General features: G+C 32.5%; 3 protein-coding genes across 3 annotated transcripts; 2 read left to right on the top strand and 1 right to left on the bottom strand.

Annotated features, from left to right (window-relative positions):
• Positions 1 to 2156: 2156 nt before the first annotated feature.
• HELRODRAFT_128645 (hypothetical protein) lies at positions 2157 to 6336 on the top strand (the record flags this gene model as incomplete). Its single annotated transcript, XM_009023029.1, has 3 exons — positions 2157 to 2225; positions 2459 to 2531; positions 6308 to 6336. Coding segments are annotated over 3 exons (171 nt in total), but the record flags the coding sequence as incomplete, so codon positions are not given.
• A 533-nt stretch (positions 6337 to 6869) lies between these two features.
• On the bottom strand, positions 6870 to 7807 carry HELRODRAFT_175617 (hypothetical protein; the record flags this gene model as incomplete). Its single annotated transcript, XM_009023028.1, has 2 exons — positions 6870 to 7256; positions 7769 to 7807. 2 exons carry the CDS (start codon positions 7805 to 7807, stop codon positions 6870 to 6872), a joined length of 426 nt encoding a protein of 141 aa, XP_009021276.1.
• An 843-nt stretch (positions 7808 to 8650) lies between these two features.
• Positions 8651 to 14073, top strand: HELRODRAFT_101038 (hypothetical protein). The gene is made up of 14 exons (XM_009023027.1): positions 8651 to 8768; positions 8961 to 9085; positions 9575 to 9764; positions 10163 to 10256; positions 10980 to 11046; positions 11210 to 11323; positions 11704 to 11794; positions 11973 to 12048; positions 12125 to 12228; positions 12551 to 12680; positions 12879 to 12961; positions 13148 to 13227; positions 13452 to 13542; positions 13866 to 14073. Exons 1-14 carry the CDS (start codon positions 8742 to 8744, stop codon positions 13989 to 13991), a joined length of 1398 nt encoding a protein of 465 aa, XP_009021275.1. The 5' UTR covers positions 8651 to 8741; the 3' UTR covers positions 13992 to 14073.
• The last annotated feature ends 363 nt before the right edge of the window (positions 14074 to 14436 follow it).

Genomic DNA, 14436 nt, shown 5'->3' with positions numbered 1-14436 from the left:
AAACTAACCAGAATGTACTTAATATAAATATATCTAATCATTTTCTACTTTAAATTGTTTGAAAAGTTACTTAGGAATCTTTAAATACATCCAACACATAACATTCAATCTCAATTTTTTCAACGTTTCTAGCTTATCTGATTGACAATGCTTTTCAATAATTTTTACTCTACCGTTTAATTGAAGTAGTAACCATATGTATATAGAAGTATTTATCAAAAATTTACCTAATTATTTTACAACTTTGTGTAATTTTATACTTTACTATTTTTGAATTTCTAGTAAATTTATTTTTACTTTATGTAATGGAATAAAAATTTTTGTCTCATTGTAAACCTTAAATTAATCATTAGCAGTTCAATATTTGTTCACTTTTGCTGTTGGGATAACTCATGTTACCTAGTTTTCAAGTATAATTGTGGCCCAATTTATCTACATACGTGTATGATTCTGTATTTACAACGTGTTTCGTGTACGTATAACACACAACCACACACACCACAACCACACACTGGCCGCAGATTAACTTTGTAACCACACACACGAATACACAACCAAAAAGATTCAGTGGTTAATTGATTGATTCATTTGTTGATTGACCGGTCAATTGAGAATACAGTATCAAACAGTATCTTATTGAACAAAGTAGAATCATAAAATAAATAAAGATACTTTTAAAGATTCTCGTACACACGTAAAATTAATTGTTGTTTTATAATGGGTTTATAAAAAAGTTATCAAAAAGTTTCGAGGGATCGTTCGTTAACGTCAATTTAGTTTGATTAGGATTGTTAATGTTGTTTTTTTTTTTTGTTTAACTCTACATTTTCTCATTTCTCTCATCTACTTGATAACATTCACACAAACATAAGCACGTACATGATGTTTTTGATTTGACAAAAACAAACCAGAGGAACCGACCTTGACATTTAAAATATTTTTTATTTCATTTCATGCACGCAAACATTAACATATACATACATGCTAACATGCTCACATACATAAGCACATACATAATCACATACATGTGTTTTTGATTTAGCAAAAACACATCAAAGAAACCGACCTTGACATTTAAAAAAATGTAAAGATAAACTTCTTGCAAAATCGATGTTGATTATGATTCTACTAAAACATCGCGTTACTGTTAATCATTATACAAAAACATATCAAATATTGGAGATCAAACCAGCCAATCATAATTTCTTTTTTTGTCGTGGGAGGAAATGACGTCAGTTTAACTGTTGTTATTTAACTGTACGATGGTGGATTAGCTATTATATTGTAGATTACATTATATTCGATTCATATCAAAAGTTTTTTTTACAAAATATTTAATGCACACAAGACTAACTAAATAAATGGATATATTTACTTATTGTATATATTTATATTCATGTTTTACAATTGACGCTAAGTAAGGTGCGGTGTCAAATTATTTTGATGGATCACAGAAAAATTTAAATTTCGTGCGTACATATGTAACAACAATTACTATTGTTTCAATAATGAATTTATATAATAAATATACATAAAGTAACTATAATTTATATGATATGTTTAATATGTTCATATAAAGAGCAATATAGAAGACCCAACCAGTCAATCAGAGAGCTTCAAAGGTCTTACCTACTTGAAGACAATTTAGTTGTTGATAGGATTGTATAGTAGTGTATTACATACATGAAATAAACTTTCTTCTGATGTGATTGATCGAAATGATGAGGATGTGTGGCTGAAACGGCAATGGTTTCCTATCCGGTAATGGTTTACTATTCGGCAAGTAAATATTTCATATAACTTGCTTGTTAAAAATTATGCAATTTTGCAAGTAATAAGAAAATAAGCCAACAATGCAAGGAAGTCAAATCCTTCAGACATATATGTACAGATAATATGATACACCCTTATATATAGATATATAATATAAAATGTGATATGATACCTGATGTGATATATATATATACATATATATATATATATATATATATATATATATATTTATATATATATGCATGCTACTCTAGCATTTGTACCGATTATATGTGACGAGTAGTTGCATCTAGATTTAAAAGTTAAATCGATAACAAGTAGAGCTCCTGAACGATTTCCCTAATTGATTTTGTCTATTTCGGCTCTCCGGTGGGTTAAAAAAAATGAAGCCAGCAGTTGCTGCTGATGAAATGTTTCCAGAAGGCGTGGGGCCTTATATGGACGTCGATGAGGTTAATATAAAATTCAATAAAATTTACTATTATTAAAATTTAAAATTTTAAATAAAATTTTTAATTTAATTTTAAAAACAAATTTTATTTTTATTAATGAATAACTAATTTGATCAACTTTTAATTTAATTTGTATTAATTAAAATAAAATTAATTAATAGATTTTATTAAGTTAAGATCCCTTAGTGTTAATTAATTAATAATAAATTAATTATTTGATATTAATTTATTAGGCAGGTGGTTCAAATGCTTTATTGATGGATTTGGCTGCCAATGATAAGTCAGTTCATTCAGATTTCTACAACGGTTAATTGGATTGTATTTTATGTTTAAAATTTAAACTTTAAATTATCAATCAATCAATCTTCGTTTTGCGTCCCAAGACCCGGTTTCCCAAGGTAGGACGTTGTTTTCTTTGCCATCAACTTTTTGCGCCAAATTGGACGATCAGTTGTATCCATTTCATTTAAATTTAGAGCTTTCATGTCTTGCTCGATTGTTTGCGACCAGGACTTCTTTGGATGGCCTTTGGGACATGTGCCAGGTACTTCAACATCTGCAAGAGAAGTTATGGCACTGTTTCCACTTTGTTTGACATGACCAAACCACCGCAGACGGTGTTGCCGGCATTTGTCCTTTATATCATCTAAACCAGAACGACGCAGGATTTCGGTAGATTTGATGTGGTCCTTCAGACTAATTCATTGCATCCATCGGAGCATTTTCATGTCGGTTCGTTGAAGTTGTTGTTCCAGTTTGGTTGTCATTGGCCATGTTTCTGCACCATATAACAACACTGGACGTAGCACAGATTTATAAAGTCCTGATCGTAGTGGTAGTGGGATGTCACGCCGCATCAATATAGAGGCAAGGAGATGCCATTTATTCCAGGCATTTATTATTTTATTTGTGACACCACTGGTTACACTGCTGACACTTGATTGAATTGTTACCTACACCAGCTTTACAAACTGAACAGGGCCATCGTCCAGTAGCTGTGGATTGGATGGGTTCACCAGTGTTCATTGCTTTGGTTTTGCCGATGTTGACTTTGAATCCATGATCGGCGAGTCTGGTGTTCCAATCTTCAAACATCTGTGCTGCATTCTGCTCAGAGGTGGCTGTTAAAACGATATCATCAGCATATACTAGATTCCAAATGTCACCAGTGTGTATCGGTTTTGTGATTTCTTCCATCACAGTTATAAATAATATTGGACTGAGAATCGAGCCTTGGTGAACTCCAATGCCGATGTCAAATGCATCTGTGTTTCCAACCGTTGTGCTGACAAGAGTCTTAGTATTCGTATACATTTCCATCACAAGTCAAACAAGATATTCTGGAATGAGTTGTCGACGTAGACTCTACCTGATTGCTTCACGGGGAACCCGATCAAATGCTTTTTCAAGGTCTACAAAAATGTGTGATAGTTGTTGATGCTTTGCGAGGTACTTTTCTTGCAGTTGCCGAAGGATGTGAATTGCATCAATTGTTGATTTCCCCGCTAGAAAACCAAATTGATAATTTCCGATTGTGATGCACGACGTTAATCTTCTCTTCATTTGTTCACCTTTGCTTTTAGTGAGCCACTCTCTGCACTGATCTGTCTGAGCCAGTGCAACTTGACGTCTTGCATAGTTGTTCTTCTCACGGAAAATTTTATGGTCATCAACAGACTTTGATTTTTGCCATTGCCTGTATGCAACTTTCTTTTCAACTATTGCATTTTGTACACTGTCATTCCAGCACCAAGTGTCACGTTCATGCTGACGTTTTGTACCAGTTTTCCCACAAACTGTAGTTGCAGCGTTCATCAAAACGGTTTTGTATGTACTCCAATCTGTACTGGCTTGCAATTGGTGGTCTAACTGTGTTGCGACGATCTGCTGAAATTTTTCTCGATGAATATTGCTTTTCAGCTTCCACGTTTTGATTCTCCGAGGCATTTGTTTAGACTTATGTTGTGACAGTTCGACAACCAGGTCTGCCACAAGAAGTCTATGTTGGGCGACACATGATTCGCCAGGTATAACTTTGACGTTTTTGAATAGCCTTCGGTGTTGCTGCTTGACAGCGAAGAAATCAATTTGCGTGGCTGATGGTCCACTTTTGTATGTTATGAGATGTTCCAACCTCTTTCTAAAATATGTGTTCAGTAAACAAAACCCGTGACTTTCAGCATCCTCAAGAATGCGGTTGCCATCTTCATTCCGTTTTCCAAAGCCAAAACCGCCATGTACGTTATCAAAACCATCTGTTTTCTCTCCAACGTGGCCATTGAGATCGCCTCCAATCAGGATTGTTTCAGATTTTTGTATTGTTGAGATGGTGTCAGAGAACGCAGCCCAGAAGTCATTTTTCATCTCTTCTGATTTGCCTGTCTGTGGTGCGTATGCAGAAAAAATAATCATTGTTTGCTTTTCTATGTGAAGCTTGATCAACATAAGACGTGAATTAATCCTTCTAATATCCAGTACTTCTTGGGCTAGCGGTTCTCTGACAAAAATTCCAACACCATTTTTGGCCGTCTTTTGACCATTCCAGAATAGTTTATATTTTTCTTTGTCTGAGTTGACATGACAGACACCATTCGATTTCCATCGGGTTTCCTGAAGGCAGCAGATGTCAATCCTTCTACGCTCGAGCATTTCTGCGATTTCCATGCTGCGGCCAGTCAGTGATCCAACATTGAGCGTTCCAAGTCTAAGTACCATAGAGGGGCCATTCTGAATTTTTCTGCAACATCCCTCTGCTATTGCATACTTCCCAGGGATTCTTGGCACCCCTTGACCACTTAAGGCCTGCTGGGGACTAGGGGCCGTTGTTTTTCTTTGTGATGGCATAGGAATAATTTGGGGAAAAGTTTTTACATCCGGACACCCATCCTGATGACAACCACCAGTTATAAGCAGTGGGCCTAGCTTTTCGCTCAAAAGCACGCAAGGCAGCGCGGATGCAGTTTTATGTCATACCCAGGACGATTTCAACATCGTACAAAATAATAAGATAAGAAATTTTGTATATTTTCTGCCATAACGACTTTGAGCGCCTGTCCAAATATTTTCATTATGTTCAATGATTATAATTCTATCCCAAGTAATCTGTCCTTTTCAAATAATTCTCAATCCGAATATTTTTAAACTATCCAAATATTTGCACTCTATCCAAATATTTTCCTTCCGTCCAAACATTTTCATTCTATCCAAATATTAGATTCTATTCATTTATGTACCCAAGGGTTCTCATTTTAACCAAGAATTTTCTATCAATTAATCTATTTGCATTGTAACAAAGTTTTAATATGCTATGCTATCAATGTAATCCTAATCAACTGAATATGAAGGAAATCCTTCGTTTTACCATCAGACGCAGACTTGAATGTTTTTTAATAAGCTTTCGCATATTTCTTCATTGACTCTAACATTAATTTTTAATTCCAATAAATTGATTCACAGTGGTTAATATCAATCACCACCTTGTAATATAACAGTCAGAAATAAAATCATTCAAGTTCATTTATCGTCAAAGAAAACTCTAAAAAATCATTTAAGATTGAACTGATAACAATAAAACAACAACAATTAAATAATAAAATACCGGGCTTGAAAACAAAAAAGTAGTATAATACAATTAGAAATAATCAACTCCTAAATAAAATTCACTCCAATGCACTGTCTATAACCTCTTCAAATTTTCCAACGACATCTGATGACGTTTCGACGGAGATGCTCATCTTTCCGCCGGCTTCCACTGTCCCGCTCGATGGATAGATGCTGAAAACCCCGCAAGTCAACTTTGACGAAATAAGATTGACGCTTTGCTTGCTCTTGTCAGTTGATTTTCTTTAAATTATAAAACTTTAAATTATAATAATATAATGTATAATAAGCTAGTTGTATGATTAGTTAATCAATTATTTTTATTTTAATTATAAATAATTGTTATAAAATTTAACAAAACTTCATAAAATATTAGCTAAATATGTATTTTAAAAGCAAATGCACTTTTGTCAATTGTTTCAAAACATTTTTCAATTTTGGCAAAATATTTTAATTTATTTTTAAAATTTATAAATTTTCAGAATTTGATGATTTGTTTGATGATGAAGACCTGGCCTGATCATCTTGGAAGCATCTCCACATTTTATCATCTTCATCTTTTTTCATTTGAAATTTAAACACTGCACGTTTGTTTTCCAGTTCAGACCACTTCACATTCTAATTAAAGTCATATTCGTGTATATAATGTAACATATTATAACATGATGTAGCTATGTAACATAACATAGCAGTACAACGTAACATAACAATGTGTAAATGTTACTTCTTTACATTAAAGAATTCATGCTCCATTATTGTGTGTAAGATCGACTGCCTTGTAGGAAATTCTGACAGTTGTTTTACATCCATTAACCGCTTATGTGGAGGGTGAGATTTTATTTGATATTAGGAGAAAAATTATTGTATTTGAGTGAAATTTAACAATACTTTTGATAAATCATTTGCAACTGAACTAGTTCTCATGTTCATCCTGCGCTCCTTATAAAATAAAAGTAAAGTTTATTTTATTTTGTTTCTCTACGGTGTTTTATATTTAGTTTTAATGCTTTATAAACGTTATTTCAAATATAATGTAAAAAAAATTCAAACTATTCCGTTGAGCATTTCACCAATTAGTTGTCCCAGTTTATACGCCAATTTAATCTCAATGTCTCTAATATTGTGAGTGGTGCTGCTAATTTTTGTCGCCCTTTCAAAATCGACCAAAGTAGGGTAGCCACCGTCGTCTAACAATAAATTGCCAAGATGCAGGTCACTGTACGAATTTATAACAATGAAATAAAATGTCGAAATTAGATCTCTTGTTAAACCTGACTTGTGTAGTATGTTGACGCTAAGCATTTGCCTTATAACAGTTAAGATACAGGCAGCGTAGAATGATGTGGCTTCTTCGCTGAATTGTTTCAGTTTAAACAAGTGCTTCAGCAAATTACCGTTCTTTAAATACTTCAAAATCAGGTACCTATGTGTCTGGGGAGTTAATTTTTAAAATTATAATCGGTTTTAAATGATGTATTTAAATGTTGTCCTTATGTTGGCTAGAATTGGCTCTCTATGGTTCATTGAAAATCATTTAAAAGTCAACATTGTAGCAATTAACAATAGTTATCAACTCTCTTTAGATGAAGAAACACACGACCGTGCGTATCGACGAAACACGCACTTCACCTAAGATTTATATATCAAATACTGTCTATGTACAAATAATGGACTTGTTTGATTTCAACATTCAACTTATCATAGTCTAATTAAAGTTTCAGTATTCTGCTTTACTGACTGCCTAAGGAACTAAGTTACAAAAGACTTTTCACTGAGACAAAATTGAGCTTAAATAGCTTTTTGTGTTTATCCTTGTTTAACAGCGTTTGACAAATGATACACACACACAACACGCTCACACAGGCAGCAGACATTTGGGTATAGATATTCCAATTGCATACAGCATTTGACATTCAACCTACATGACGCATCTACTTTCTAACTCGCCAATTACAACAATTGCAATCGACCCAACTATTCATTACAAATTTTAATTAATATTACGAATTGTGCTACTTGTAGAAATGATTTTTTTAAATACATTTGAATCGAAAAAGTCAATCATTTGCACGACGAATTTAGATTTTCCTTGCATGAAACAAAGTAATTCACATTCCTTTGAACTTCGGGCTAGGTTCGTCCTTTTCACCACCCACTCCTTCCATCCGCTATCGTTCTTTATCAATATGATCTTGAAAAATCGAAACTTTATTTTATATTATCACATCAAAATTAATTTCACGCTTCAATTTATCTCAAAAATATAAATTTCATTTTAATGTTACATCAAAAAATTCGTTTCAGAATGAACATTTAAGATCAAACTTGTTTAAAATGTCCAATGAATAAATATTTCATGCAACTTATCGTTCCAAAATCATTTTTTATCAAACAGCGTTTTAAAGTTTCTAATATTGTGAATTCAGCCATGAAAAAAGATTTAATTTGTTTATAAATCTGTTTGTTTGTATTCATTATCTACATGCTACGTTACACGGGATTTGATTTTTATGTCATAAATTTAAGATTGTTTCAATTAATGATCAAATATTTCGACAGTTACTTCTAGCCAACTAAGGTAGTGTAATTATAAATTTCTTCAAGAACTTGTCTGTCAAATACTAAGATAAATAAGCCGCTTTACTTAAAACACACGCCACACACACACACACACACACACACAAACACACACACACACATACATACATTTATTGCCTATATATGTATATATATATTTCTGTGTATGTCTAAGTATGTGGTAATTCTAACCCTATAAGTATATGGTACAAGTTTATTGTACGCGTCCCTTTGTCGGTTAGTTAGACCAGAGTATGGCGAGTTCGTAAGAATCCTTGTTATTTTCTAAATTGTTGTGATTAATATCAAATTAATAGATAGTTATTTTACGTACTTGAAATGGGAGATTATTCGAATCATTATCGAGTTTGTATTTATTTTTCTTTTTTTAAAATTGTTTAAAATTTTTAAATAAAAGAACGTGGCACTGATAATCAATCACAATCAACAAACACTACTAATCCAATAGAATAGATTCTTCTAATCCAAAAGTAATCGGTAATTCCGTCATGTGTCACGATACATTCACCGTAAACATAAATACTAAATAAACAACAGGGTAAAAGGAAATATTCGTATGACGATGGAGAGAGGCAGACAGAGGATGATTACCATTACCACGAGAATAAAGCTAAATGTAGTAAAACTTCCCGTAGAGATGTCGCTCACAATAATGGATACAAGTATCTGGAGCTTTGCATTTTATTTTATAAAATTTGTTTAAAGTTTTTTAGCTCTAAACATTTGCAAACAACATTGCTGCCAGCCAAAAATTAAAGTTCCATACTTAGGCAGTAGTGAGGTACATAAAATAATGTATTGTATTATAACTATATATATATAAATTAATAAGTCATAGAACTAGAGTATTATATTATATCTACATGCATGCCATCTAATGGAAAAGTTCTAAAAACTGGTACACGTTTTAATCATTTTATAGTTACACAGACTAGATTTAACTTAAAGTTTATGATTGGCCTAAGTTATCTTGATTAATAATGTTTAAAAAATATAATTTTGTCAAAATTTCTTAACCAGATATAATATAAAATATATATATTATATAAATTATAAATAAATTTATTTCCAAAAAGTCATTTCATAAGTTGGAATTTCAAAAGATATTAAAATAGATGGTTAAATTTAAAAGCAGTTGTCATTTTTTGCAGCGGGTTAGGCGATTACAGACGACATTCCTCTGCCTCCCCATCCTCCGCATCATCAGCCTCTCCAATATCATCAGATTCAAGATGCAGGTCTAGGGAATATACCGAAAAGGACAGGAAGCGCCATCGAAAGTGCAGAAGCAGACGACACTCGAGACACACGTCAAGAAGTTCAAGGACTAACTCGACATGGGTGAGTTATTTTTTTCATGATGTTTTTAGTCTGTGACACAGGTAAGTCTCTAATTCAATTATAGAGTGAAGTTGATCATTTAAAGTAATTTATTATTGTATTAAATGATGATGTTGATGATGATGATGATAATCACGGTCATTCTTGACCACCTTCCTTTTGGGTCTGCCAATTTACATCCATCCTTGCGACATCATTGACAACGATTGCTTCCATGAACATCAACTCATCCACTCTTCGATGATTCATTTGACGACGATGACGACATCATGCTGATGACATCAACTGCTACACTAACCACCATACTGATCACGATGACACCACCACCAAATCCACCGACAACTGCTGCTGCTTACCACCATCCACGATGACAATGGGGCGGGGTTTTGATATCATAGAAGCACAGACATAGCCATCAGAAGAGGAAGGTCATAAAGAACGACGAGGAAGGCCATTTGGTTTACAAAGAGGGAGAGCTGCTGAACAATCGATGTAGATTATTTCTAAGATAGCTAAATAATTAATTAATTAATCACATAACTAATTAGATAATAGTCAAATAGTTAAATTAAAAATAATTAAATATCTAAATCAATAAATAGTATAAATATATATTCTATATATGTATATATGGATCTGTAATATTGTATTGGCATGGCAGAGTTAACATTTTTTATTAAATTTTACATAACATCAAATAACATCTACCATAAAAACACATCCAATTACAATCCATCAATATATATCTCTAAATAAAATGTATAAAGTTGATGATATATATATATATATATATATATATATATATATATATATTATGTATCTATGTATCATAGTAAAAAAATACTATCTTTCTATTTATTGTAAATAGGATAAATCTAACTTTCAATCTAATTCTTCTTAGCGCAATTTGCATAGAATTTTAATTCAATTACATTGATTAATTATTTATTTAATAACAAATTATATACTTAGTGAATGAAGTATGTGCTAGTTTTAATTTAAAACTATTTGTAAGTATAATTAGATTTTACTTGAAAACAATTTTATGTATATCTATATATTTATTCATATTTTTTGAATGATTTTATTAGGTATTAGGGTGATTTATATACCCATATATCCATCTATTTAAAATCCTATATTTATTTTTATTTAAACATTTTACAAGTTATTCTTTAAAAAAAAAATGAAAGATAATTTTTTTTTCATTTATAGATAAAATGATCGAAACGCTAGGACAGGGCACTTTTGGGCAGGTTGTCAAATGTAAAGACCTCAAAAGGTAATAATAAGAATAATAAAAAAAAATATTCTTATATTTTGACCATAATATAATAATAATAATAATATAATAATACTAACATAATTATTATATTATAATAGTAATATAGTAAGGATGATATTAATATAAGTAATTAAAATTATTATTTACAAAATTATTTCAGAGACACGAAAGTCGCGGTAAAAGTTATAAGGAATATAGCCAAATATAAGGAGGCAGCTAAAACAGAGATCGAGATACTGGATCACATACACAGGACCACATCACATGGAAGATTGTATGTTTATTATTATTATTATTATTGTTGTTGTTATTGTTATTGTTACTACTATTTTGTTGTTGTTGTTACATTTTATTTTTTATTAATTCTCTGCGACACACACACAGACACACGCGTGAGAGTTCAAGCATCACACACACACACAGTACACACGCGCGCGCACACACATACACACACAAAGCATTTCACACACACACACATTTGATAGACTGGAATCTCTTTGCCTCAGCCATCAATTCACCAACCATGGCAAGATCAATCTGTCACTCAAACATTATTCAAACATAATCCAATCCCTACAGAGTTTATATTATAGTTTTCAATTTATTATCCATTAATTATTTCCATAATCATAATTTTCATCATTCATCCCACAGGCTATGTGTTAGGATGTTGGATTGGTTTGATTACTATGGCCACATGTGCATCGTCTTCGAACTCCTTGGGCAGAGTGTCTTTGATTTTCTGGTGATTTATTTTTTTGTTTTTTTATTTGTTTCATTAATTCCTACATTACAATTGTGTTTAGATTATCTTTGTACTATTAACACTAACCTCTTAAGTATCGTTGTCCATTGTTACTAAAACCAGTACTGCTTTGCTTGTACTACACTTATTAAGTATGTCGTAAAAATCCCAAATGCAGAAGAAGAACCACTATTACCCATATCCAATCGAGCACGTGCAGCAAATTGCTTATCAACTGAATAGAGGAGTGAAGTGTTAGTGTTTTTTTATTTTGGGGGGATTTTTAAATGAAGAAATTTTTAAAAATATCGTTTCAATTTGTTATCACAGTTCTGCATGATCATAACTTGGCGCATACCGATTTGAAGCCGGAGAACATACTGTTCGTCGACTCGACTAGTGAACACTACAAGAGTAGAACCATTAGGAAAAAGGCTTGTTTTTGTCTTGATTTTGTTTTGTTTGTTTTTTATGTGGTGTAATGGTTACGACATCTGTCTTTGATGCTGCAGTTACTGGGTTAGTGTGCAAACAGATTCTTGTCTATGTCGTGCAATGTGTGTGTGGTGGTGGTGTAATGATTAACTTGTGTTTACATGCACTGTGTTTGTGTTCATTGTGAAAGGTAACTGAAGGGTACTGAAGATAGAATTTTAATGAATTTGAAACAATGAATGTTGATATGGAAATGATGTTAACGTTGATGATGTTGATGACGATGAGGATGATGATGATAATGATGATGACTGTAATCAGGACCGGGAGATCAGGCGGGTTCTCTGCACCGACATTCAGATCATTGACTTCGGGTCAGCTACGAATGACGACGAACACCACAGTAAGATCGTCTCTACCAGGCACTACAGGGCCCCGGAAGTCGTCCTCGGTTGGTCATAATAATAATAATAATAATTTCTATCTATATTAATATTTTTTATCATAATTGACGAATGTTTGTGTATGCTTGTGTGTGTGTGTGTGTGTGTGTGTGTATCTGTGTTCGTTTGGACGTGTATGTGTAATAATTTATGATAGTAACTATAATATTAGTTATAATAATAATAATTATTATTATTATTTGCAGAACTAGGCTGGTCTCATCCTTGTGATGTTTGGAGCATTGGTTGCATCCTCTTCGAGCTATATACTGGACACACCATGTTTCAGGTTATTATTTCTCTTTTTTTATTATTATTATTACTATGATTATGATCTATGATTATTATTATTTGTAGTAGTGGTATTGATTAATTGCGTTAATTTTCTCATAAATTATGTTAATTTTCTCATAAATTATGTTAATTTTCTCATAAATTATGTTAATTTTCTCATCAATTATGTTAATGAATTCAGACCCACGACAACCTGGAGCATCTGGCTATGATGGAAAGAATCTTAGGCCCCATACCTTCTTCCATGATCAAACGCTCCCCGTTAGTAGTAGTAGTAGTAGTAGTAGTCGTAGTAGTAGTGGTAATTGTAGTAGTTGTTGTATCAGGTTTTTCATGTTGATTTATCACCAATTTACATAAATAAATAATGATGGTGGTGATGATAGTTGATGATTGGTGGAGAAGATGATCGTGATTGTGATGACGAAATGATTAAAAGTAAACTTATTAGAGCTCCGCTCGTGATGTCACGTTTATTATTATAGGAAGTCAAAATATTTTCGCAATGGCGAACTTGCCTGGGACCCAGACAGTGAAGATGGCCTGGCTGTCAGGCAACAATGCAAACCTCTTAAGGTACTAATTTTAGGATTATCATCGTTGTTATTATTACCATTGTTGTTGTTGTTGTTGTTGATGTTTTTTTATATTTTTGGATGTATTTATATACTCTGTGGTGCTTGTTCTGAGTGGTTCTTCATCCTTTCATGATAGTGATGATGCCATAATTTGGATGATGACGATGATGATGATGATAGTGATGATCATAGTGATTACGATGATGATGATCACAGTGATGACGACGACGATGATGAAAGTGGTTCTTTGAATTCCAAAATATGAATTGTCACTATGAAAATGTTATTTATTAAATTGCTTTTTTTCTTAAAAAAATCTAGCGCTACATGAGGTCAAGTTCCGAACTACACTACCAACTGTTTGATCTTATCCGCAAGATGCTAGTTTACGATCCCAAGGATAGGATAACACTGAATGAAGCGCTACACCATTCATTCTTTACCTAACTTTTTCTCTTTTTTTCTCTCTGTCTGTCTGCACTAATTATGTTATATTATCAAATTTATTTAACAATATTATCAAACCGTTGTTACCGTCTTGTTTGGTTGCTTGCTTGTAGTAACTGAAAAATAAATTGATGTATTGATTGCATATGTATATATATATATTCGTTGGTATGTAGATAGCAATAGCAAGTTCGATGTATGTGTGTGTGTGTGTGTGTGTGTGTGTATGTGTGTGTGTGTTTTCGTGTGTGTGTGAGAGAGAGAGAGAGAGAGAGATTTAACTTAACACATCGTTTGATCTGGACAAATTTTTCACCGCCAAGTACACAGTGGAATGTAACTCGCGTTTCTTGAAGAACGAGCACCGTTCGTTAATTTGAGAAGGCGTTAATTGTCGTAAAACTTGAAGTGTACGAATACGAATGTATGTATTCGTATGTACGTC

Source organism: Helobdella robusta, assembly GCF_000326865.2.
Source record: "Helobdella robusta unplaced genomic scaffold HELROscaffold_34, whole genome shotgun sequence".
NCBI classification, from domain to species: domain Eukaryota; kingdom Metazoa; phylum Annelida; class Clitellata; order Rhynchobdellida; family Glossiphoniidae; genus Helobdella; species Helobdella robusta.
The sequence above is the reverse complement of the archived record's forward strand: the minus strand, read 5'-3'. Positions and strand labels throughout refer to the sequence as shown.